The sequence below is a fragment of the Arabidopsis thaliana genome, chromosome 3 (assembly GCF_000001735.4).
Source record: "Arabidopsis thaliana chromosome 3, partial sequence".
Taxonomy (NCBI): Eukaryota; Viridiplantae; Streptophyta; class Magnoliopsida; order Brassicales; family Brassicaceae; genus Arabidopsis; species Arabidopsis thaliana.
Genome location: NC_003074.8, coordinates 2,166,887 through 2,189,467, shown reverse-complemented (window position 1 = coordinate 2,189,467; position 22,581 = coordinate 2,166,887). Strand labels below are relative to the sequence as shown.

Below are 22,581 nucleotides of genomic sequence, written 5' to 3'. Positions count from 1 at the left end.
CATAGTAAAAATTACGAAAATGCCACCGTTTCATTACTCCTTTTGGCGGCTTTAACTCTTCTCCCTCTCAGAGAGTTCGGAAACTCTCAGCAGAAAAACCCTAAAATTCTTAAGCTTCGTTTACACACACATACAGAGACTGTATCTGTACATTCGCATCGTTTTGTAAAAATGGAGGTATCTTCTGTGAAAAAGCTTGAGCAGCTGGAGTACTCTTTAGAGTCAGTCACTGATCTCTCTTCGTCTTCCGTTTCGTCGTCCTCTCCAGCTGTAGCTACGTTTTCCTACGTTGATGGAGTCACGGAGCTCCGATTTCTGCAATCGGATTCGACCCATTGTTTCAATTTTGATCTCGCTTCCGCTCAGGTGAATGTCGATTCACATGCTTATGTTACTGTTCCGCTGGTTCTTATCGGTTTTGATTATTTTTTCCCATCTCGTTTAAAACGTTTGTTTTTGCTACATGAAGATGACGAAACTCTGTTATTTTTCTGTAACTAATCTGAGATTGAAGATGGTTTTCATACTAATTTTTACAATTGACGATATATTTTAATTCTGAAAGTTTGAATTTTGGTAAAACTTGTTTTGCTTATGTTTTATAATCTTATTGGGTCTTGTTGTATCTGAGAATGCGTGCATTGATCGTATTATATCTTTGTCAATGTTTTTCCCCTCAGTTATTCAAGTTGGGGCCAGTCCATTTCATCTGTGTATCTGATGGTTCAAGTTCTTCAGAGGAGGTACGTTATGTTTGAGTACTTGGGAGCAGGATCAATTTCTTTAGTTATTCTTTAAAGTGAATATCTTGTCTCGCCTTCTTTATTAATCCACTTTTCTTCATAATGAAATGATTTTGTGAAACAGAAATCATTCTCCAAAGGAGTCAATATAAAATTCAAAAATGAGAAGGATAGCAAGGATTTTTGTGAGTCCTTTGAAGAGTGGAGAAATGATTCTGTTGTTCAAGGTGCGCCATTGTATCAATTTACTTTCTTGGAGGTGTTATAGCATGAATGCCTTATGTTTGCTTTTCTTCTGGCTTTTAATTAAGAAAGTATTGAAGCCCCATTATAGAATAGTTTTATGAAAATCTATGTTTTTTTCTCAGACTGTAAAGAACCAATTTCTCTCTGTGGCTACTTGTGCATTCACTGTCATTGCCCATTTCAAAATCTATGCATAATATTATTGCATACTCCTTTACTGTCTTCTCACTTTTCCGTTTCTAGGATCATCCTTGCAAAATGGAACAGTTTCAGCTAATAAAAGCAAGTTCGACAATAAGATAGAGGCGTCATCGGCAAAAATGTATTTTCATTATTATGGACAACTTCTACATCAGCAAAATATGCTACAAGATTATGTGCGGACAGGTAAAATATCTGGCCTCAATGTGTTGTTTGTTTCAAAACTGTTCCAGTTTTCTTGATTTTAAACGATTCAAACCCATCATACGAATATCTTCTGTTTTCTTCTCACCGCTGTTTGTCTTGGAATAACTATTTATGAACCTCATTCATGTCTTCAGGTACGTACTATGCCGCAGTCATGGAGAATCATTCAGATTTTGCTGGTCGTGTTGTGGTCGATGTGGGTGCTGGGAGTGGCATTTTGTCAATGTTTGCGGCCCAGGTATTTAATATTTAGGCTATAGGTTACAGAACTAAGACTTTGCTATGGTCAAACAAGAAGAGGTTGATAGATAGGCAGAGCTTTATCTGTAAAGCTAGACTATGAATAAAGAAAGCTTGTTTATTGCGAAGTCCTCAATATAGTTTTACAAATACATCTCTGACTCGAACCTCTCCTTGCCTTAATCCACCGAATTGGTGATCCATAAATGCAAAAGGTAGTAATGCCAAAGTAAATGTGAACTACTTTCTAGTTATGTCTCGGTGTGAGCGGCTGACATAGCTATCAGATGGTTATGGTACTTATGAATTTTTGCTTCATCTTCTTCATACATATCTTTATTTTCTGCTATATTAGGCTGGTGCCAAACATGTGTATGCGGTTGAAGCATCAGAAATGGCTGAGTATGCTCGTAAGCTGATTGCTGGAAACCCATTATTCGCTGACCGAATCACAGTAAGACTTCTAATTCAATTTGGTCAGTATATAGAGTTGTGTTATATGCATTTGTCTGATGTTGTTGAAGCTTGCACAAGTGTAGGTCATCAAGGGTAAAGTTGAGGATATCGAGTTGCCTGAGAAAGCAGATATTTTGATTTCTGAACCGATGGGTATGTATCTCAGAGACGTACTTTTTTTTTTGTGCGTCTTTTTCCTTTGAAAATTACAAAACTTGGAATCTTTAGACCAGAAAAAACCTTGGTCAGAGAAAAATATGCGTAAAAACATCACTAGTGATTGAAAGTTCCATTAATCATTTGAATGACAAGTCTTATGTTTTAAATCAGGCACCTTATTGGTCAACGAGAGAATGTTAGAATCGTATGTAATTGCTAGGGATCGTTTTATGACTCCAAAAGGCAAAATGTTTCCCACTGTCGGAAGGTAAAGGCAACCTTTGAGAGCCTTTCCTTATTTAATTTCTTACTATGTCTTCACTCTCATGTAGTTTTATCACTGTAGGATTCACATGGCACCTTTTTCTGATGAATTCTTATTTATTGAGATGGCAAATAAGGTACGGAATGCAACTGGTTATTCTAAGAATTACTTCCCAGAATTTTTTCCAAAATATGCTGGTTTAGTTCAGTTTTTCTATGAAGTCTTAAGCATTCAATAATATACATTCCTCCTCTATGCAGGCTATGTTTTGGCAACAGCAGAACTATTATGGAGTTGATCTGACACCTCTATATGGATCAGCGCACCAAGGTTATTTTTCTCAGGTATATTCACACACAACATAATCGAAATATGTATTCACACACAACATAATCGAAATATGTATTTGCACCAACTAACATATTGGTTATTCTCAACATAACGGGTATTGATGAATCATTATCTATGGATTTTACAGCCCGTGGTTGATGCATTTGATCCGAGATTATTAGTGGCTTCTCCGATGTTCCACATGATAGATTTCACTCAAATGAAGGTATACATACACTAGTTAAGACTGTTCCTCAGCGTTCCATTATGTCAAGAAATTTGATCTTTCATGGTGGGGTGAATGACTTACAATCTCATTTTACCCCTGAATTCGTTTCCCTAGGAAGAAGATTTTTACGAGATTGATATCCCGTTGAAGTTCACTGCTTCCATGTGCACCAGAATGCATGGACTTGCCTGCTGGTTTGACGTTCTCTTTGACGGGAGGTAACTCTTGCTTTTTATTCTTCTTCATTCAAAACTTTTCATCTTCATGTTTCTCTTTGCAATTGAAGATTTATATTTCAAACTCGTTTTACTCTATTTTCAACAGCACGGTCCAAAGATGGCTCACAACTGCTCCCGGTGCACCTACAACGCATTGGTACCAAATCAGATGTGTTCTCTCGCAGCCTATTTACGTAATGGCAGGTCAAGAGATCACTGGTAGACTTCATTTGATAGCCCACAGTGCTCAGAGTTACACCATAGATCTAACTTTATCAGGTGCAGTTTGCTTCTTCTTTTTTTCTGTGTTTTCGTCATTTGAAAGCACCATGAACCAACTTTCAACTTCTTTTCCTGATCTGATAACAAAATGGGTTTTTAACAGCTAAAATGTGGGGGCCCGGTGCAAGTCAAGGCGGAATTCTCCAATCATCGACATGCAAATTCGATCTGAAAGAACCTTATTATAGAATGTCTCAGCCACAAGCATACCCTGTTGCACAAGAACCACCTCTACAACCACAACCAGAGCTAAGTACACAGGTAAAAATGCATTCAGCAACTAGAATAGGTATGGTTGCTTTCTTTTTATATGTGTACCAATATATATGCATTTACTCTTAGCAGGACATACAAACACCAAACGATGAATTAGAAGAAGAGTTACTGCAACAATTGCCACAGAACCCAAGTGCCCAGCTCTAAAAGCTAATAAGTGAAATGAAGGTGAGAGATGATAATTGGGATCTTTGAATCTCAGTCATATTTTGAGCTTGGGATTTCTGTTTGTAACGTCAAAAAGGTAAAAAAAATGTTTCTGGTGTCTTTATGAGTTTTGGTATGGAAAGATCAAAATGATGAGCATGGAAAGATCTTATCATTCCCATTGCTTCCATGGAAAAGTCTCTGCTTCTTTGTGTATTTCTTTTCACACCCAACTTATCAATTATTTACGTTATCTTTAAAAGCCACACGCAATGTAAACAATGAATCAAGAATCGAGTTCATTTATCAGAAAAACATGTCTTTCTAAATTGAGTTCTATGGTTTGATAAAATGATAGTTTTACTCGAGCAAGAATCGTAAGAGAACTTTATCAATGGAAACAGACGTAGAACATATTATTAAAGTCAAAAGGTGAGCAAAAGATGAATTTGAAGGAGGTTATCTCGTCTCTATCAAACTCGTGTAGTTTCAGTGTATGTAAGACAGAGCAAAACAGACACTTTCTTATGAAATTCACTTCAAATCACAATCTCCTTAAAGATTCCTGCTTTCACTGAATAAGAGGCTGGCTCTTGAGTCACAGAAATTACAACCTTCGTGATGAATAAGAGCTCATACCGAAGTCGACATATAGACCGAGCAATAGTCTCCTTTCAAATCCTGCAAAAATGGCAATGATAAGAATCGGAAGGTGCAGGTCCAACATAAGGAAGAACGCAGAAGATTCATCTGGATGGGGAAGTTACCATGAAGGTTCTGGTAAATGATACAAACGAAGAAGGGAAACAGAAGTAATTATCTGGTGTTTATTGAGCATATTTCCAGTGAAGAACACCCATCTTTCTCGATCTGTGAACACTGACAGATGTCAAACAAACATTGCCCTCTCCAGAAAACTTGGGATACTTGTGCTTCAGAATGCTCACTTAACTGAAATCAGACATAACCCAAAATGTCTTGGTTTTCCTATACAAGAAACGAGATTATCGATAAACTGTCTACCAAGATCGGGCAGCATGCCGTGCCTTTCCCGTTTCCCTCAAAACAGCTCCCACAATAGCTGCTTGCTCAAGACAATCATTCTTATGCAAAGTATCCAAAAGAACAACACAGGTTTTGTTATGGATAGGTAATCCTCTTCGACGTGTTTCCTCAAAAAGAGAAAAAGCATCCATTGCCCTGTTTCCGTTACTTAGACCTTCGATCATGGCATTATAACAAGCAGAGTCTGGAACACCACCGTTTGCCTTGAACCGATCGAAGAGCGCCCCAGCCTCTGCAATATTCCCAGCCTTTGCAAGTCCTGATATCATGGTGGTGTAAGAAATAGTACTGGGTTTCATCCCCTGTTTCTGCATCTCCTGCCAAAAGACAAAGGCTTTATTGAACTTCCTGACCTTACAAAGACCATTTATTAGGATACCATAAGTAACTTGGTTTGGCGTGCATTTCAGTTCTTTCATCGACTGAAAACAGACAAGCGCTTCGTTGATTTCCTCAGCTTTGACCAATGCATCAAGCAATGAGTTCCATGTGTAAAGATTAGGTGTTAATCCTTTCTGCATAAGCTCTTCCAAGATAAGGTAAGCTTCATCTATCCTACCAACTTTTCCAAACCCATCAATAAGACTACTGTAAATCACCACGTTTAGCTCTATTCTCTTCGATTTTGCTTCCTCAAAGAGCATATAAGCTTCATCAAGCCGATCTATTTTTGCAAGCCCGTCGATGACTGAACCATACGTAACAACAGTTGGCTCAAAACCTTTTGTCTTCATTTCCTCCAGCAGCTGATAAGCTTTGTTAACTTTTCCACACTTGCAGAAACCGTCAATGACAATATTGTAAGCACGTGTGTCCAAGACACACCCTTGCTCTTTCATGGAATAAAACAACTCATAAGTTTCATTTGCAAATCCTGCTTTTATTAGTCCATGAATTAAAATCGAGTAGCTTCGAGCATCTGGGACAAACCGACGGGCTTTTATTTCTTCAAACATGGCCCTTCCCTTTTCTGGTTCTCCAGCCTTGAACATGCAATCCATGTACGTATTAAGAAGCTGTAAATCAGGAGAACAGTTTTGATTAATCATGTCCTTGTATATCTTGTGTCCATCTTCTTTTCTACCGTGGTTGAAGAAGTTTTTTATGAGGGATGTGTAAACGATAGAGTTAGTACGACAATCAGAATCCAACATCTTTTCATAGACTTTGTAAGCGTCATCAACTCTTCCGACCTTTCCTAAGCCATCTATGAGGGAGCAAAATGTAATCTCATCTGGGGTACAAACCTTATAATCCATCTCCTCGAACATAGCACATGCTTCATCAAGTTTTTGGGATTTACAGAGCCGATCAACCATTATGTTCACAGTCCTCACATTAGGAAACAGACCAGCCTTCTGCATAGAATCGCGTAGCTCAAAAGCAGTGTCAAGTTTACCAGCTCTACACAGCATGTCAATGAGAATATTATAGGTTGAAAGATTTGGAGCAGCGTCTTTTTTCATCTCCTCGAAAACTTTCAAAGCTTCGTCCACTTTTCCCATTTTCCTTAAGCATGTAAGAATGCAATTATATGCAATCACACTCGGTATAGACCCTTTAGCCCTCTGTCTCTCTAGGAGACTGTATGCTTCATCAAATTTTCCAGCCGAACCATAACCCATAATCATCGTGTTGTAAGCATAAGTGCAAGGAACCCGTCTATTCTTCTCTAGATGCTCAAACATCTCTACAGCTTCATCCAATCTGTTTGCCTTGCACAGAACTCCTATCATGCTGGTATAAGTGACTTCATCAGGCTTTAAACCATTCGCTTCAATCTCATGAAAAAATTTCCATGCCATATCAACCTTGCCCACTTTACCAAAGCTATCAATACATACATTATAAAGAACAATGTCGGCATCAAGAGAGCTGCTCTTCATCTCATCAAGTAAAGATAGAGCAGAATCAACTCGACCCTCTTTGGCAAATCCCCGAATCAATGTTGTAAACAGATGAACGGTCGGTTCATATCCTAACTCCTGCATTTGCTGAAAGAGTGTCAACATCATATCAGAATGATTAACTGCCGAGAAAGCACCGATAAGAGTTGTGTAAGCTGAAAAAGCAGGTCGGAACTTGAACTTCCTCATCATCTGCACAACATCATAACCTTCCCTAAGCTTATTAGCCTTAACGCAGCCCAAAACCATCTCAATACAAGTGTTAACAGAAGGGCCAAATCCTGCAACACTCATTTCTCCAAGAATCTGGTCCAAAGCATCAAAATTTCTACAACGAGCCATCACCAAAAGCAAGGAGTTGTATGATTCAGGACAATGAGGCAGCTCGGTTCTTCTCTCATACCAACGGAAATACTCAATAGCCCGATTAACATCTTTCAGCCTCCGTAAAACCCCAATGACAAATTCTGGTTGTGGTTTAAAACTTAGAGCAGATAGAGTATTCTCAGCTGAAGGTCCCCATGGACCAGTCTCCAAAACATTGCAAATATCATTAACAGTTTGCCTATTACCCTCAAATGTATATGGTTTCTCATGATTTTCGCCATTATCAGATAAAGATGATAAGTTCTTACAAACTGTGACAACACGAGATGATTTTGTATCTGTATGGAATATAATTCCTGCAGTGATAAGACAAAAATAACGCAAATCAGGATCAAACTAATGAGCGGATAAACAAAAAAAAAAAAAACATTTTGTTCTAGCGAATCCCACCATAGAATAGTTCATATGGGAGTTATCAACCTCCAGGCTACAATACTATGAAGAAACGACCAGAATTCAGCTCAAAATCGAGCAGATTAAACACTGAAAATTTTCAGAAACTGAAATGCGCATACACAGATTACCTGGTCTTAATAGCATCCGCATCTTCCTGATTTTCCTGTTCCAAATCACCGATTTGTCTCAAAATTTAACACGATCGAAGAAGATAATAACTAAAAAGATCAAAGCTTTTATTTTTAAGGAAATTCTGAAGTGAAAAGCCCAGCTTTCAGGAGAACAGAGAGCAGAGAGGGTTTAACGAGAAGAAAAAACATAGGTTTAGCCGAGTAAGAAACAACATGACCCAGAAACCTCCCTTTCGGCTAGAGGGTATGAGATAAGTCAACATATTTGAGTTTGACCTATCTCTTCCAAAACAAAACCCGCCCGGGTCTCATGTCCGGGTCCGAATCTGTGTATCGGAAACGCCAGTGAGTTTAATGAAAAGTTGAAACTTGCTTGCTTCCCGAGAGTTATTTCATGAAAAACCAATCTAGGGTTTTGAACTCTGAATTGGGGGATTTTGACCTTTCAGTTTTGTGGGATCAAATTTTGAATTTCGAGGGTTATGGTTCCTACTGTTTCAGACCAATGGATATGGATGGTTACCACAAACGGAGCGCCGGTTTAAACCCTTGTAAACACTCCGGTTTCTCACATTCATCAAGACCCATGGCTCCAGGAATTTACCGTTACCCAGAAGTGAAATCTTCGTTGCGGAGACAAGTTCATGCGCCTGTGCGGATACTCAATAGCGGTCGAGATCGTAGCACACGACAAGGTTCTGGTAATGTGTTGGGAACCTTTCTCACAAGGAACAATGACATGTGGAAAAGAAATGCACTTGATTCGTCTTTACGCTATAGAACGGATAGAGAAGTAATTGATGTTGATGATGAGCTTGGAGATGTTGAAATGATATCTGATGATACAAGTAGGGAGGGTGTCGAAAACGTGGCTATGGAGGTGGACGAGGTGGAAGAGAAGGCGGAGATGGGAAATGGATTGTTTTCTGAGGTTGCCAGTCTGAAAAATGGGAGCTTGAGGGTGGGTGAATGTTCTAAAGCTAATAGTAGTTCACTCGTTGTGAATCGCCCTGTGACTGATGTCACAAGTTTTGAAGCATACAGAAAGGTTCTTGAGAGTGCTGTGAACCGGACTTCTAAACTGAAAGACAGAGGCTTTGTTGATTTTTTTAAAGAGAGAGGTCGTGCTTTACTACGAAGCTTGTCTTCCTTTTGGAGACAAGATGAAGAACCAGTAGAGGTGTGGCTAAAGTTTAAGCGTGTATGCTTTGTGATATGAATCGGTCGGTTTCTTTAGATTTTGTGAAATCGGGGTGCCTCATTGTTCTATAATTGATTTTCAGGTTGTACAACGTGAGGCATTTGTACCTCTTTCTAGAGAGGAGGAGACAGCAGTCAGGCGTGCATTCTCAGCTAATGATTCGTATGATTTTGATTCTTGCTCTCTTGTTTACTTGCTCTGAGATTTCATTTTTGTTTTTGTGATGTAATTGTATGAACGTCTCTCGCTGCAGAAACATCTTGGTTACTCATAAGAACTCAAATATTGATATTACCGGGAAAATCTTGAGGTGCCTTAAACCAGGCAAATGGTTGAACGATGAGGTTAGTCGACGCATCTAAATCTCACGTGATTTCTTCTTAGAGATTGAATATAATTTTCTTGTCTAATTAGGACCTCTATGATTTGGTAAAAACCTTGGACTTTGTTCTATGTAGGTCATTAATCTTTATATGGTATTGCTGAAAGAAAGGGAAGCTAGAGAACCAAAGAAGTTTCTTAAATGTCATTTTTTCAATACATTTTTCTTCACTAAGGTTATACCCATTTCTATGGCTAATGAAATTTAAATTTTAGCCCCTATATATGCTCATGAATATTAACAAGAAGACATTACCTTAAATCACACCTCAGTTAGTTAATTCGGCGACTGGATACAACTATGGTGCAGTGAGAAGATGGACTTCAATGAAGAGGTTGGGCTACCATCTCAAAGACTGTGACAAGGTAAACTTGTTGTGTGCTTCTTCTGCGACCACTCTCTGTATTAAACTCCTTTTTGAGATAATCAAACATTTTTTTTTCATTTTACCATCTAAGAGACCTTGTTTGTTTTCAGATATTTATCCCTATCCATATGAACATCCACTGGACTTTGGCTGTAATTAATATAAAGGACCAGAAATTCCAGTATCTTGACTCTTTCAAAGGAAGGGAGCCTAAAATCCTCGATGCACTGGTAATATATGAGTAAGGAAACCATGTTTTGTGTCATAACATATATATCCTGATTCTGTAGTTTTTCATTTGTCAGGCTAGATACTTTGTCGATGAAGTGAGGGATAAGAGTGAAGTAGACCTTGATGTAAGTCGATGGAGACAAGAATTTGTCCAGGACCTTCCAATGCAGAGAAATGGGTACTGTCTTCCTAAAAAAGATGTCAGCTACTACTAGTTCATACATTCATAATAACTTTGTCTCCGATTTTTGTAGATTCGATTGTGGAATGTTTATGGTGAAATACATCGACTTCTATAGCAGAGGTCTGGATCTTTGTTTCACTCAGGTAAATAGCAGAAAGATACTAAACCTGCCATTGTCTTTAGTAGGTGAGTGTCATTTTGAAAGACGTAAGACTGCTTATAATTGAAACTGTTTGTATGATTTCCACAGGAACAAATGCCATATTTCCGGGCTAGGACAGCAAAGGAGATTCTGCAACTGAAAGCCGAGTGATGCCAGCATAATAAGGAAACTCTTAAAGAATAGTTTTGAAGTTCTTCTTCTTCTTCATGTAGATAGTATTTAGCAAGTTAGATGCACACTTTACGTGTTTGATAATTTGATGTACATAGAAAAGGGTAACAATGTGGTTCTCTGATGATCAGGCTTGATAGTGAAATTCGAATTGTTGTTTAAAGATTCTAGTTTCATATCAGATACTCTGATTTTGAATTCTGGTATTATTTTTGTACTTTATAAATTTAAAATTAAAGAAATTTGTGTTAGAGAATTTTCCCTGCAAGTGATCGAAAGACCCTTGGATCTTCAGTAACTACAAAGCTACAGAGTTATATATGTGAACGAATCTTGTCGCTTTCAGATTTAAAGTTGTATTGAGAAAGAAGAGGTTGCCGTCTTCTGGTAGAGACTTGGAGAAGAAGAGAGTCTGTTCAATTCATCTAGCGAATAGGTTTCTTTCTAGAATAATATAACTAGAGGGAGTCCCACATCGAAAAGAAATTGTAAGATGGTTGGTTTTGTTCGGGTATAAATAAAGAGGGTTTAGTTCGGTTGAAAGTCATCTTTGCGCTTGGGGCAATGACGCAGCTAATGAGGTACTAACCGAGGCGCGTCTATTGCTGGTTGAAAACTATTTCCAAACCCCCTCCTGGGCCTAAGCTTGTCTTGGGCCTTCGAGAATTTCTGGAAGGGCTCCCTTTGGGGTAAAGCCCTACAATAACTAGTCTAAATGTTTTTCGAGTTTTGAAATTTAGAAAATCAAATATCATGGAAAGTATATATCACACAATCTAGGCCCAAGAAAACATCACTTGCTGATGATGAGGCCTGATAGTGAAAATTGAATTGTTGTTTACAAATTTTAATTTTTCAATATCAGATATACTTTAATTCTTTTTTGTTGGTATGAACAAATATAATTTGATTTGTTGATATTATCCTTGTACTTTTAAAGTTGTTTAAAATTAAAGAAATTTGTCATAGAGAATTTTCCCTGTAAATGGTGGTAACATGAACAGTAGGAATAAAAGGGTTACGAAATTATTATTCTATAGGATTTGCAAATGAGAAATCAGAAAAATGACTCAACTATCATTAGTTCTCACGTGGTCATGTGGGGACGAGTCCGAAACTCCAATGTGTCCCCCATCAAATATAGTCCTCATATGACATATATTCAATTTGTTTTTCCTATCAATATTCCTACCAGATCCTCAATTGTCTATTTTAATTTGATTACACTAAAAATCTTCAGCATTTCAGTTTATGATTAAACGCATTGGCATTTTATTTTGAAATCCAGAACCGGAGCTAATTAAAAGTTCGGGATTCATATTAATCGTAATCACATCATGTTTACTAAATTATACAACCTCAGTACACTCATCACTCACGTGACTCACACGTGCGTACCTACATGAAATGCAACTGCTGTATATAGTTTGACTTTCAACTGTCAAACAAAATAAAATAAAAACGAAAATCGAATAAAGACATAAATATATTGTTTTCCCTAAAAAAGAAAAAGAGGGAAAAAACTAGATCTGAAAAGACGACGTCGCATCAGTCATCGGAACCATCATCTCCGCCGAAGATAGAGAAGCGGTAGTAGAGTAAGAACAAGATCAGTACGAGGAAGAGAGCAACACCCACGGGAGATCCGCTAACCCTGTGAATCGATTCTGGTTCTCCGGTGGAGAAAATGGCCGACACGAAGGAACCACGTTCCGACGAGAGAAACTGTATAGTGAGGAGGAGGATGATAGGAAGCAATAGAAGTCCCACCGGACTAAGAAGCTCTGCGATCGCATCTGTAATGGCCTCACCACTGTCTCCGATGAAGAACGGAACAAGCACCACTAATGCAACAACGACGGCGAGTATGATTCCGTGTGGCGCAGAACCGCCACCGCCTCCGCCTCCTACAACGCCTTGACGATCTTGATACATTAGATACTTAGTGTGAATCGCAGAGAGTGTTTTTTTTGCTTTTCTCTTTTTTTGGTTACAGTTGGAATGGAGATTTGTCGAATTGGTTTTTGTTTGTTGCTTTTTTTAAAAAATATAGGGTAACGAGGGACGCGTTTGTCTTTTGAAAAAGTGTAAAGCATTTCCCATGCGTTTTTGTTTTTTTTTAATTTTCTTCGAAATTTCGACGTCATTTACAATAACTTTATAAATAAATAAAAACAATTAAATGAAAAAAAAACAAGCTTATTGTGAGCATGGTGAAAAATGGGAGGGAAATGAGCTCCAGCTTTCATCGATCACAATGAGCGCCAACACAAAGGACATAAGAATTAAGAATCAATTTGTTGGATTGTGAGAAATGGGAGGGAAATGAGCTCTTTGACCATTTTTGTTATATTTGTCCTTTTTTTCCCCAACGCTCATAATGTTTTTGTTTCCCCGTGACAGAAAATTCTCAAATTCCCTTCTTTTTCATTGGGCCCAAATTTTTAACCATTTGTAACGATATTTCCTTAATTAGAACACCGAAGCCATTAGACCTAATCAATCCTAGCGTATATAAGTCAACATTTTATCACACTTTTCTCATGTCATATTCTCCAAACCTTACGGTGTAAGTTGTGAATACTAGTCCAGTGGATTTTCTCTATTCATTTCTCCAAGCTATGTGTTATGGGTCCGACGGGTCAAGTCAACAAATCCCTGATGGACATTAATATTCATAATGTGGTTGAATTAAGATTTCTACACTTAATACTCTCATCAACCGTCTTCTTCCACTACTCACACAAATCATAGCCTCCTTAATATTATTTCGTAATGCTGTTTCAATATGTGTAAAAAGAGTATATATACAGGTTACTAGTTTACTACTGTATTAATTGAGAAAGTCAACTTATACTACACATAATATAATGAGACAATGGCTGGGATGTGAAAAAGGAATTACTAATATGAATCATATGATTAAAAAGCTATGTTAGGTTTTTTCTCTTACGTTTTCCTCAAACACACGCAACACTCTTGACTTTTGTTTCTTGCGTCCTTTTGACAGCAAAAGATTACAAAGTAGGACCAATCATTTTCTTTTGTTCTGGAGTTTGGCTGCTTCCTTCACGAGACTACATTGTTCTCATACACACACACTCACTCTCTCATCTCTAATCTCTAACTTCACTTCCTCTCTCATCTTATCCCATAGATAAAACCATCCAAACTTGTGTGCAACAAAGTATGTGAAAATGGCTTACCTTTCATCTTCTCAATCGACTTTTATCTCATGTAGTGAGAATTCATCTCTTGATTCGATTCTAGTTTCAATCAACGTCTACATCCTCGGCGTCATATCAGACCCTGAAGCATGGATTTCGCTTAAGCAGAAATGCATCACATTGCTCAGCATTGAAGAAGATAATACTCTGTTTGAATTCTCCTCTGAACACTCTGCTCTCTCCAATCTCTATTGGGGAATCGATAGCATCGAAGCTTCTATACATCCCGAATGCTCAGAAGAAAAGACGTCTCGTCTGAGAAACTCAGAGAGAATGCTTCAAATGCCTGCGTTGCTTGACGAACAAGGGACCACCACTTCTGGTGTTCCAAACACAGTCTTGATTTCTTTCTCTTACTTTTACCTCTCCATTGTAAGCTATCTTCAAGGTGATTCCTTGCAGTCCACATTGCATTTTCTGCAGTCGGTTTTGGTCTCGCCGGAGATTGTAAGAACCGACATTGCCCCTGAACTCTGCGAGAGCATTTTCTTCACTCCTGGTGTGTACAAGTCAGATGAAGAGATCAGAGAGATTGCAAGAAAGTATAAATACAGAGCAACTTATTACCAAGTTATGTCCTATGGAGAGACTCATCAGCCGCCACGTGAATGTATAGAGACACCGGTTAGAAGGCAGAAGGAATATGGGTAAGGATTCAATGCTTATACTTAAATTAGATTGGTTCTGTTTCTCTTCATTTTTTCTACCTTAAACAGATAAGATCCAATTGTACCTAAATCTCAACCACTACATATGAACAGGCAAGAAATATTTGCGGCTAATGCACATTCAGTTGCAGAGAAGCTAGAGTTGTCAGAAACTTGTGAGGTAGGTTTTTACTAATGAAAAGACATGCTTTTGAAGATTCTCAGTGATATCTAATCATCAAAATTGGGCGAAAAGTAACATACATTTTCTTTAATTTATTGGTTTCCATGTTGAAGAAGTTATTGCAGTACCAGAACCTCCACAGTGTTGATTTGCAAGAGGAGGAACTTAATGACATTTTCAACAAAATCAAAGCATCAAGGAAGATTGAGAAATCTGAAAATAACTTCGAAGGTTCTCAATGTTTGGATTGTAACCTGCAGGAAGATTACAATGCAGAGCCTGGAAAAAGTACAAGAGTCAGATGCCTTAATGAATTCTTGAACGAGTCTCAGCCAGATACTAGAGAAGACATTGGCACGGTAGATTCCTCTAACCAAACACTTTCATTCATTTTTCGAAAGTTCCGAGAAAAAGAATGAATGAAAAATTAACATCTCCCACAAACTCTATTGTGGATCAGGACACATTAGCAAACATCTTCTGTGTTTCCCAACAACAAGCTCACAAGGAAGCAAACAAAGCTTATAATGAGGACACATTAGCCAACAGATCCAGCAGTTTTATCGGTAATTTTAACCGTTCTATCTTTGAAATTCAGGCTCAACAATCAAAGACAACTTGGAATACCCACTTAGAAGATGCATCTTCTTTGAGGCAACTAGATTTGGAAGAAATATCAGTATTTGGACAAAAAGGGTCCATAAGTTTTGAAGGAATGAGGAGAAATTTGCAGACCAAAAAACGAGGGAATGGACTTGAGACGCTTTCTAGAAGAGCTCCAACAATGGATTTATGGATGAACCTTCAGAGCTTGATAAAGGAAGTGTTAGGGAATGCAGATGAGAAATATGTCTCAGAGGTTACAATGATATATCAAATGCTGAACAGGAAAGAAGGATTCAAGTATAGCATGCTAAAAGATGTCATTCTGGATCAGCTGTTTACGGCTATTTCTAGTTCCGAGGAGAAGACCGTGATTAAGGCGTCGATGACGGCACTTACCAAGATCATATCAGTTAATAGAACAGCTCTTGAGGAGGTCAAAAGGAAGGGTTTAAATTTAAGTCATTTAGCAAATGCTCTCAAACAAAATGTGCAAGAAGCAGCTATTCTCATCTACCTGATAAAGCCATCTCCAACAGAAATAAAGAGTCTTGAGCTTTTACCAGCTCTTGTTGATGTTGTTGCATCCACTTCTTCTTCATCTTCTTGTTACACATTTATACCTTCACCTTCTTATTTGACGCCGCCTGCAGCATCATTGATGATAATTGAAGTGCTTATCACTGCTTTTGATCATGCTACAAACACAATGCACTTGGCTGCAATCAGCTCTCCTTCTGTCCTTTGTGGACTTCTTGATGTTGCAAAGAGTGGAAACTCAGGGGAATTCATCTCCTTGACAAGTATTTTAGTAAAATGCATGCAATTTGATGGACTTCACAGGAAGTATATTTATCAGCATACTCGAGTGGCTCCTTTTGCGCATCTCCTGCAAAGCAAAGACCAAGAAGAAATTTGCATTGCTCTTCAATTTCTTCATGAGGTCCTGAAGATACCAAGGTATACATATCTCAGCAAAAAGTTTCTATTTTTAAACTACCATTCACACTTTTACTTGTAATTTCAGGTCATCAGCAATCAAGATTCTGCAACAGATAAAGAAAGAAGGAAGTTTTGACATTAAGGTCACATTATTGCACTGTATTAAACACTTGCAGGGTGATCACAAACTCTTTGCAGCAGATATATTGCTTCAGTTAAATGCACTGGTTAGTTCTAAATATCAAAATCTTGTTGATTCTATCTCTAAGAATATATATTTACGTATCGAAATTCTCTACAGGATTCTCCACCTGAGAACAAAAAGTACAGAAATGAAGCTACCAGAGCTCTACTTGATGCAGTTACATATAGTGAAGGTTCAAATATGCAGCTTTTATCAACGTTCATTCTTGCGAATATCGGTGGAACTTATTCATGGACAGGAGAACCTTACACTGCTGCTTGGCTAATGAAAAGAGGAGGTCTAACTTCTATGTCACATATGAATATGATAAGAAACATCAACTGGTCAGATGAATGCTTGCAGGTACCTTTTTGTAAGTTTTATCATATAGCCAAGCCAAAAAGAGTGACTTATGAAAACTTCATAACTTCTGCAGGATACAGGAATAGATGGATGGTGTTGTAAGATAGCTAGAAGAATTATTGATACAGGCAAAGCCACGTTTTGTGGTTTACAAGAAGGGCTAAAGAGTAAAAACAAGAGTGTTTCAAAAGCATGTCTTATAGCCATTGCATGGCTCAGTATAGAGATTTCAAAAGGTCCAAATAGTTTAAAATACTCAGCATGTGAAGTTTTACTTGATGAGGTAGCACAATTTCTCCACCCTGGTTTGGAGCTTGAAGAAAGACTTCTTGCTTGTATATGCATCTATAATTTTAGCTCTGGCAAAGGTGAATTTCCTAACTTTCATGTAGTGAATTAATGGTTCATACCAAACTAAAGTATGTGACTCTTAAGTTTTATACTAAAGTGTAGTTTTCACACAGGAATCCACAAACTAGTCAATTTCTCGGAAGGAGTTAGAGAGTCTTTGAGACGTCTTTCACATGTGACTTGGATGGCAGACGAACTGCATAAAGCAACATATTATCTATTCAGCAAATCTGTAAGTTTTTCTTCACCTGCAACCAAATTAGTACAATCTCTACCATTTTCACAACTTAAACCAACCATGTATAACAGAATCATACACAAATATTGATAGGACCAACGCATATCTTGTGTTCATACACAAACCGTAGAGATGCATCAATCTGGCAGTGGAGCTGTAACAGCACTCATCTACCATAAAGGCTTGCTCTTTAGTGGATTCTCAGATGGTTCAATCAGGGTATGTATCATACTTTTCATAAAAATGACTAGGAAGACAAATGTTTCACAGAATCTTACCTTGAGAATGCAAAACAATGTATCAGGTGTGGAATGTGAATAAGAAAATAGCTACGCTTTTATGGGACATCAAGGAGCACAAAAGCACAGTAACATGCTTTTCACTCTCTGAAACAGGAGAGTGTGTCTTAAGTGGATCAGCAGATAAAACTATCAGGGTATGATAATGATTCAACTCTTTGTTTCCCGGACAGATCACTAGGATCAGGACAAAACTGTATCTATGTTTGACCTTCTTTTATATAGGTATGGCAGATAGTTAAAGGAAAACTGGAATGTGCTGAAGTCATAAAAACAAAAGATTCAATAAGGAAACTGGAAGCATTCGGAAATATGATCTTTGTTATAACAAAAGGGCACAAGATGAAGGTAGACATCTCTCTCTCATTAAGCCACAAGAAGGCAGAGACTATTTACATAGTAATATCATATAATAGTTCCCAAGTCATATTTAAACACTCAGAGGCTAATAACTTTCTTCAGCTGCTTGATTCATCAAGAATATCTCAAAGTATCTTCAAAGGTAAAGGTGTGAAGAGTATGGTATCAGCTCAAGGAAAGATTTATATAGGATGCATAGATACAAGTATACAGGTATGTATTGCCATATATACCTTGCCTTTCATCCAAATGATACTAAATTATGTAAGACACGAAGTAATTTACATAGTTTTTCAGGAATTAATTGTTGCAAATAAACGGGAGAAAGAGATTAAAGCACCGACGAGGAGCTGGAGACTTCAAAACAAGCCTATCAATTCAGTGGTTGTGTACAAAGATATGTTATATAGCTCAAGCACATATGTTGAGATGTCTAATATAAAGGTAAAAAACTACATTAACATTTTTCACAATGTGAGACTAAAAAAGTGACTTCGATAAAAATGGCTTACAGGATCTGAGAAGGAACTATGAGCCCCAAATGTCAATAACAGCAGAAAAGGGGTCTAATATAGTAGCAATGGGTGTTGTTGAAGACTTCATCTACCTGAATCGAAGTTCATCCGCAAACACTCTTCAGGTAATCTTTTTCTATAAAGCTAAAACACTTCCTAGCTAGACCAAAATCACAATTCTATTTGATATTATAGTAAAGATCATATGGTTTGTGGAAACAAGATTTGGTTGAGAAGGACACAACAGAAAGTGGGAAGACTATCAGCAGGAAGCAAGATAACAAGCCTCCTTACTGCTAATGACATTGTTTTTTGCGGTACAGAAGCTGGGGTCATTAAGGTGACTAACACACAAACTATGAAGTTCTTTGCACCATTTTAAATGATATTATATAAGCACTTAGTCCGACACTAATTAATTTCTTTCGACAAAACAGGGATGGATTCCGTTATAGCACAAAGGACAAGTATATGAGGTAACCACTACAATTTCAACAATCAGCTCAACGGTATGATATATGAAGACTCATGTTCATATCACAGTGAAGAAGTAAATACACATGCTTTAAACTAGAGTGATGTGAAGCAGTGAAGCTGCACTATGTGATACTTGTACAAGAGTTACAGAGAAAATGTAGTTTAGTAGTCCATTTTACTTCTGTGTAGATAGTGATTTTTGCAAGTATTTATTATCACTTAAGATCATGCTTCAACAGAGTACACAATGACATTAACACGAGAGACAACAATTACTGTGGAATGGAATCAGACTAAGTCGTAAAAGTTATCAGAGATCTAAAGTTGGTCCTACATTCGATCAAAAGATGCTGCATAAATATTTTCACAACGGGAAATTGATAGTATTCACATGGTCACGTCTGAAGAATCTATTTATGCAGATTTTTGGAATATGCATGAGAAGTCCAAACTTGGTCCCCAGAACTCTTATTTGTTTTTAACAGAACAAATAATTTAATTTATCTGAATAGTGTTACGTCAGAAGGCAGCCTTTTTTCTCTTCTGTCTCTTTGCAGGATTGTAGTCTTTATTTCAGCTCATGGACCCCTTTTGATGTCCTTGTCCCGACCATCTCTTCCACACAATATATCATCTGATTATCAATCTGAATTTATTATTCTATCACACCAGTTCTGTTATAGAGTATATGAATATATTAATGTATCATAAAATCATAACAGATTTGTTATGTCTACGAGGGAAAACAGAGAAACAAATATTTTAACAAAAAAAAAAAAAAAAACAGAGAAACAAATTTGTTATGTCTTGATCGACTTGACGTTTCAATGTGAAGCAAATACATAACTTGTGGTTTTGTCGGACAACAAACTCAATATTTTGGCTTGCATAGATGTAATTTATTATAGAGATTAGCTGGTTGGTGATGAAGAATTGATCATGATGATGATGATGATGGTTTTTATAAGATGTTGTTGACTTCTTGTTTGTTGCATGTCTTACTTAAAGATTGTGGGGCTCAAAAACAAAGAAGGTATTGGCATCATAATGCATGTGCAAAGGCATGTGCCTTTTGATTCCACTCATTTAATACTTAAAACCCCCTAAACCCTGTTGACTGCTTTTTTCAAGTTGGTTTTGTTACTATTATTATAGTACTATCAAGTAACACATCTGGTTTACCATCACAGTGACACCATAAGACAAAAGAATCTTGGGAGAATTAGACAATGTGTATTAAGTAATAATCCATTGAATAAGAAAATAATCATAGAAGAGTAAAAGACAAAGCAGCAAGTATCCTAAGCTCATTCTCCTAAAGGTTTCAAGCTTATGAATAACATATAACCAAAGATGCCAAACATAGAAAGGAACAAGAAAATAGTGTGACATTACATTAAAAGATCAAGCCAATGTCCAAAGAACGAAAGAACAACCTAACTAAAAACACATGAATGAAATATGGAAATTCTCTAAATTCGGATTATAAGTACTTAGTAATGCCATCTCGCTTTAGCTTTTCAAAGCCAACAATGAAGGGATTGAGTCCAAATTTGAAGATGTGTTCTTGTTGTCAGCTGTGGACTCTGTAATGGTACGACCTCTATGAGTAGCAGTAGCTTTGGCTCTCATTGGACTTGCGAAAGCCCATCCCCAGTTTCTGTTCCCCATCTTATGATTATGATGATGATCAACCGTTGATGATGTTGTTGATGATGTTGTAGATGATGATGTCATGATCATAAACCCACCAAAGATGCCACCACATTTGACCATTTCACTCATTGCATCTGCTGCTTCACCACCACCACCATTACTAATGACCTTAGTGGCTTCTCTCTGTGACTCAATCCTTCTCAAGGCACAATCACCAAACCCATTAGAGATCCTCTCAAAGAAATCACCAGAGAAGCTTCTACTACCACAACCAACAGATCTAGATCTCAACACTTTCCTCCCAAACGACGAACCACCACCACCACCTATACCATTCGTTGGCGTTTCTGAAACCACTTTGTTAGGACTCTCATCTTCTTCCTCAACTATCACATCAATGCCTCCACCACCACCGACCCTCATGGAAGAAGTCTCTGTTTTTGACTCTGTTCTCTGGTTCCTCCTTAAATGGCTAAAGTTATCGACTTTTTTGGTGGTGTTGCTGATCTGATGTTTTGAAGAGTAGAGATGGAAAAAAGACCAAAACCCACTTCGTTTCCTTTGGCTGAAACTCTCACCGTAAGCAGCAGCAGTCGATTTGCTTCTCTTGTAGATAAGATTCGCAGAAGAAGACGAAGAGGAAGAAGAAGAAGATGAAGAAGAAGCTGCGAGCATGTTCTTCTTCTTCTTAGCCAGAAGAAACGGGAGATTGTTGTTGTTAGTGGAGTCTCTGCCATTGCTTGCCGATGAGAGAGACAGAGCGAGAGAGGTCGTGGAAGGAGTGAAGGATTTAGGAGAAGAAGAAGAGAGATGGTTGGGTTTAGGAACAGGGAAAGAGGAAGTGACGAGCTTACCAAGCTTTTCCTGGAGACATAAAGCACAGATCCCACCTGGGTTCTTTGTGTAAGGATGTGTAATGCATTGCATACCTTCTCCCATGTCTTGTTGATCTTTGAGCTCCACCATTGTAATAAAGAAGGAAACAAGAAGAAGAAAGAATCAAGATGGTGAAGTACTCTCTGATTCCTCTGTTTCTGTTTGTGATTCACGGCATCAAACGAAGAAAGAATTCAGCTTCTTTTGAGAGAGAGAGTTGTGAGGGAAGTATAGAGAGAGAGGTCTGTGTCGAGAGTTTGTAGAGAAAGAGAAAGGAGTTGAGTTCCCCAAGTGCACGTGGGAGTTCTGACCTGTACTCTCTCTCTCTCTCGAGCTCTCTCTTTCTCTTTTTTCAATTGTTTGCTTTGTTTTTTTTGGTTTCAGATCTTTTTAACTTGGGTCTGTCTCTCCAATTCTACTAATCTCTCTTTTTGCGGGTCATTAATTCACCCGATGTCCACGTGTCCATTGTTTAGTTTTATGAAAACGCTAACTACATGTCGTCTAAAGTGACCGTTCTAAGATTACCACTTTGATTATTAGTAGGACTGTAGGATTAAGTATTATTTGAAGATTAGGTTAATCCGATCAACTAGTTTCATCTAGCGGATAAATCATAGATTAGTTTATTCTTCCAACTATTTCCCTTGGTTTCTATGTTTAAACTACCCAAAAAAACACATCTTAAACTAGTTTCGTTTGAATCTGATCATTGATGAGCAAACAAAAAGTTCTGATCTAATACAGTCAATACAGATCCTAAATTTGATAGGATAGCAAATCTCTGAAGTCTAATAAGCTAAGATATGGTCCAGAAGATCCTAATATTTTTACCGACTCTGTCTTTTATGTCCATGGATTTATTTTATTACTAATTACTATTTTTATTACTATTAAATACACGATTATACGAAAAAATGAAAGTTTAATGATCATCATGTTGGTCGTCGACTATCCTCATCATTGAAGTTTTATGATAAAATAGTTAACATCAATAAACATTTAATTGTTGACAACAAAAATAAATACATTTACTATGCAAATACCCTAGTTGTTTCCCATGTTAAGCCCGGTC

General features: G+C 37.6%; 8 protein-coding genes and 1 non-coding gene across 16 annotated transcripts; 5 read left to right on the top strand and 4 right to left on the bottom strand.

Annotated features, from left to right (window-relative positions):
- Positions 1-33: 33 nt before the first annotated feature.
- On the top strand, positions 34-4,339 carry PRMT4B (protein arginine methyltransferase 4B). Of its 2 annotated transcripts, none has more exons than NM_111573.5 (15): positions 34-366; positions 681-743; positions 868-970; positions 1,233-1,376; positions 1,532-1,635; positions 1,993-2,091; positions 2,177-2,246; positions 2,424-2,520; positions 2,599-2,653; positions 2,778-2,861; positions 2,996-3,073; positions 3,191-3,294; positions 3,401-3,573; positions 3,680-3,837; positions 3,922-4,339. In NM_111573.5, the coding sequence occupies exons 1-15, from the start codon at positions 172-174 to the stop codon at positions 3,997-3,999; spliced, it is 1,605 nt and encodes a 534-aa protein (NP_187349.2). In that variant the 5' UTR covers positions 34-171; the 3' UTR covers positions 4,000-4,339. The 2 variants fall into 2 exon arrangements, with proteins under 2 accessions (NP_187349.2, NP_850528.1); NM_180197.2 differs by having other exon boundaries at positions 81-366; positions 3,919-4,325.
- A 2-nt stretch (positions 4,340-4,341) lies between these two features.
- On the bottom strand, positions 4,342-8,122 carry AT3G06920 (Tetratricopeptide repeat (TPR)-like superfamily protein; the record flags this gene model as incomplete). Of its 3 annotated transcripts, none has more annotated exons than NM_001337684.1 (3): positions 4,342-4,680; positions 4,767-7,654; positions 7,883-8,122. In NM_001337684.1, the coding sequence occupies 2 exons, from the start codon at positions 7,902-7,904 to the stop codon at positions 5,019-5,021; spliced, it is 2,658 nt and encodes an 885-aa protein (NP_001325964.1). In that variant the 3' UTR covers positions 4,342-4,680; positions 4,767-5,018. The 3 variants fall into 3 exon arrangements, with proteins under 3 accessions (NP_001325964.1, NP_001325965.1, NP_001319489.1); NM_001337682.1 differs by lacking the exon at positions 7,883-8,122 and adding an exon at positions 7,727-7,751 and having other exon boundaries at positions 4,463-4,680; positions 4,767-7,609; NM_001337683.1 differs by having other exon boundaries at positions 4,342-7,654.
- Positions 8,123-8,126: 4 nt separating this feature from the next.
- On the top strand, positions 8,127-10,838 carry ULP1A (UB-like protease 1A). The gene is made up of 9 exons (NM_111571.3): positions 8,127-9,065; positions 9,169-9,248; positions 9,340-9,430; positions 9,545-9,643; positions 9,741-9,833; positions 9,946-10,065; positions 10,141-10,244; positions 10,321-10,393; positions 10,501-10,838. Exons 1-9 carry the CDS (start codon positions 8,280-8,282, stop codon positions 10,561-10,563), a joined length of 1,509 nt encoding a protein of 502 aa, NP_187347.2. The 5' UTR covers positions 8,127-8,279; the 3' UTR covers positions 10,564-10,838.
- Positions 10,839-11,124: 286 nt separating this feature from the next.
- On the top strand, positions 11,125-11,277 carry U4.2. Its single transcript, NR_141288.1, has one exon. It is a non-coding gene; the product is annotated as a U4.2; snRNA (small nuclear RNA).
- AT3G06895 (syntaxin KNOLLE-like protein) lies at positions 11,177-11,339 on the bottom strand (the record flags this gene model as incomplete). Its single annotated transcript, NM_111570.1, has 1 exon — positions 11,177-11,339. The coding sequence occupies one exon, from the start codon at positions 11,337-11,339 to the stop codon at positions 11,184-11,186; it is 156 nt and encodes a 51-aa protein (NP_187346.1). The 3' UTR covers positions 11,177-11,183.
- Positions 11,340-11,851: 512 nt separating this feature from the next.
- Positions 11,852-12,680, bottom strand: AT3G06890 (uncharacterized protein). Its single transcript, NM_111569.4, has one exon. It carries the CDS (start codon positions 12,517-12,519, stop codon positions 12,133-12,135), a length of 387 nt encoding a protein of 128 aa, NP_566295.1. The 5' UTR covers positions 12,520-12,680; the 3' UTR covers positions 11,852-12,132.
- Positions 12,681-13,696: 1,016 nt separating this feature from the next.
- AT3G06880 (Transducin/WD40 repeat-like superfamily protein) lies at positions 13,697-19,700 on the top strand (the record flags this gene model as incomplete). Of its 5 annotated transcripts, none has more annotated exons than NM_001202904.2 (16): positions 13,697-14,458; positions 14,573-14,639; positions 14,756-15,001; positions 15,103-16,205; positions 16,273-16,414; positions 16,489-16,734; positions 16,808-17,102; positions 17,199-17,317; positions 17,417-17,542; positions 17,628-17,759; positions 17,848-17,970; positions 18,085-18,195; positions 18,280-18,426; positions 18,497-18,622; positions 18,721-18,837; positions 18,935-19,463. In NM_001202904.2, 16 exons carry the CDS (start codon positions 13,782-13,784, stop codon positions 18,950-18,952), a joined length of 3,795 nt encoding a protein of 1,264 aa, NP_001189833.1. In that variant the 3' UTR covers positions 18,953-19,463. The 5 variants fall into 5 exon arrangements, with proteins under 5 accessions (NP_001189833.1, NP_001326098.1, NP_001326097.1 ...); NM_001337681.1 differs by having other exon boundaries at positions 13,708-14,458; positions 18,693-18,837; positions 18,935-19,290; NM_111568.5 differs by lacking the exon at positions 18,935-19,463 and adding an exon at positions 19,552-19,700 and having other exon boundaries at positions 13,782-14,458; positions 18,721-18,828.
- A 545-nt stretch (positions 19,701-20,245) lies between these two features.
- On the bottom strand, positions 20,246-21,738 carry AT3G06868 (vitellogenin-like protein). The gene has a single exon (NM_001125123.1). It carries the CDS (start codon positions 21,594-21,596, stop codon positions 20,487-20,489), a length of 1,110 nt encoding a protein of 369 aa, NP_001118595.1. The 5' UTR covers positions 21,597-21,738; the 3' UTR covers positions 20,246-20,486.
- Positions 20,508-21,621, top strand: AT3G06870 (proline-rich family protein). The gene is made up of 2 exons (NM_111567.2): positions 20,508-21,060; positions 21,244-21,621. Exons 1-2 carry the CDS (start codon positions 20,710-20,712, stop codon positions 21,535-21,537), a joined length of 645 nt encoding a protein of 214 aa, NP_187343.2. The 5' UTR covers positions 20,508-20,709; the 3' UTR covers positions 21,538-21,621.
- Positions 21,739-22,581: the final 843 nt, after the last annotated feature.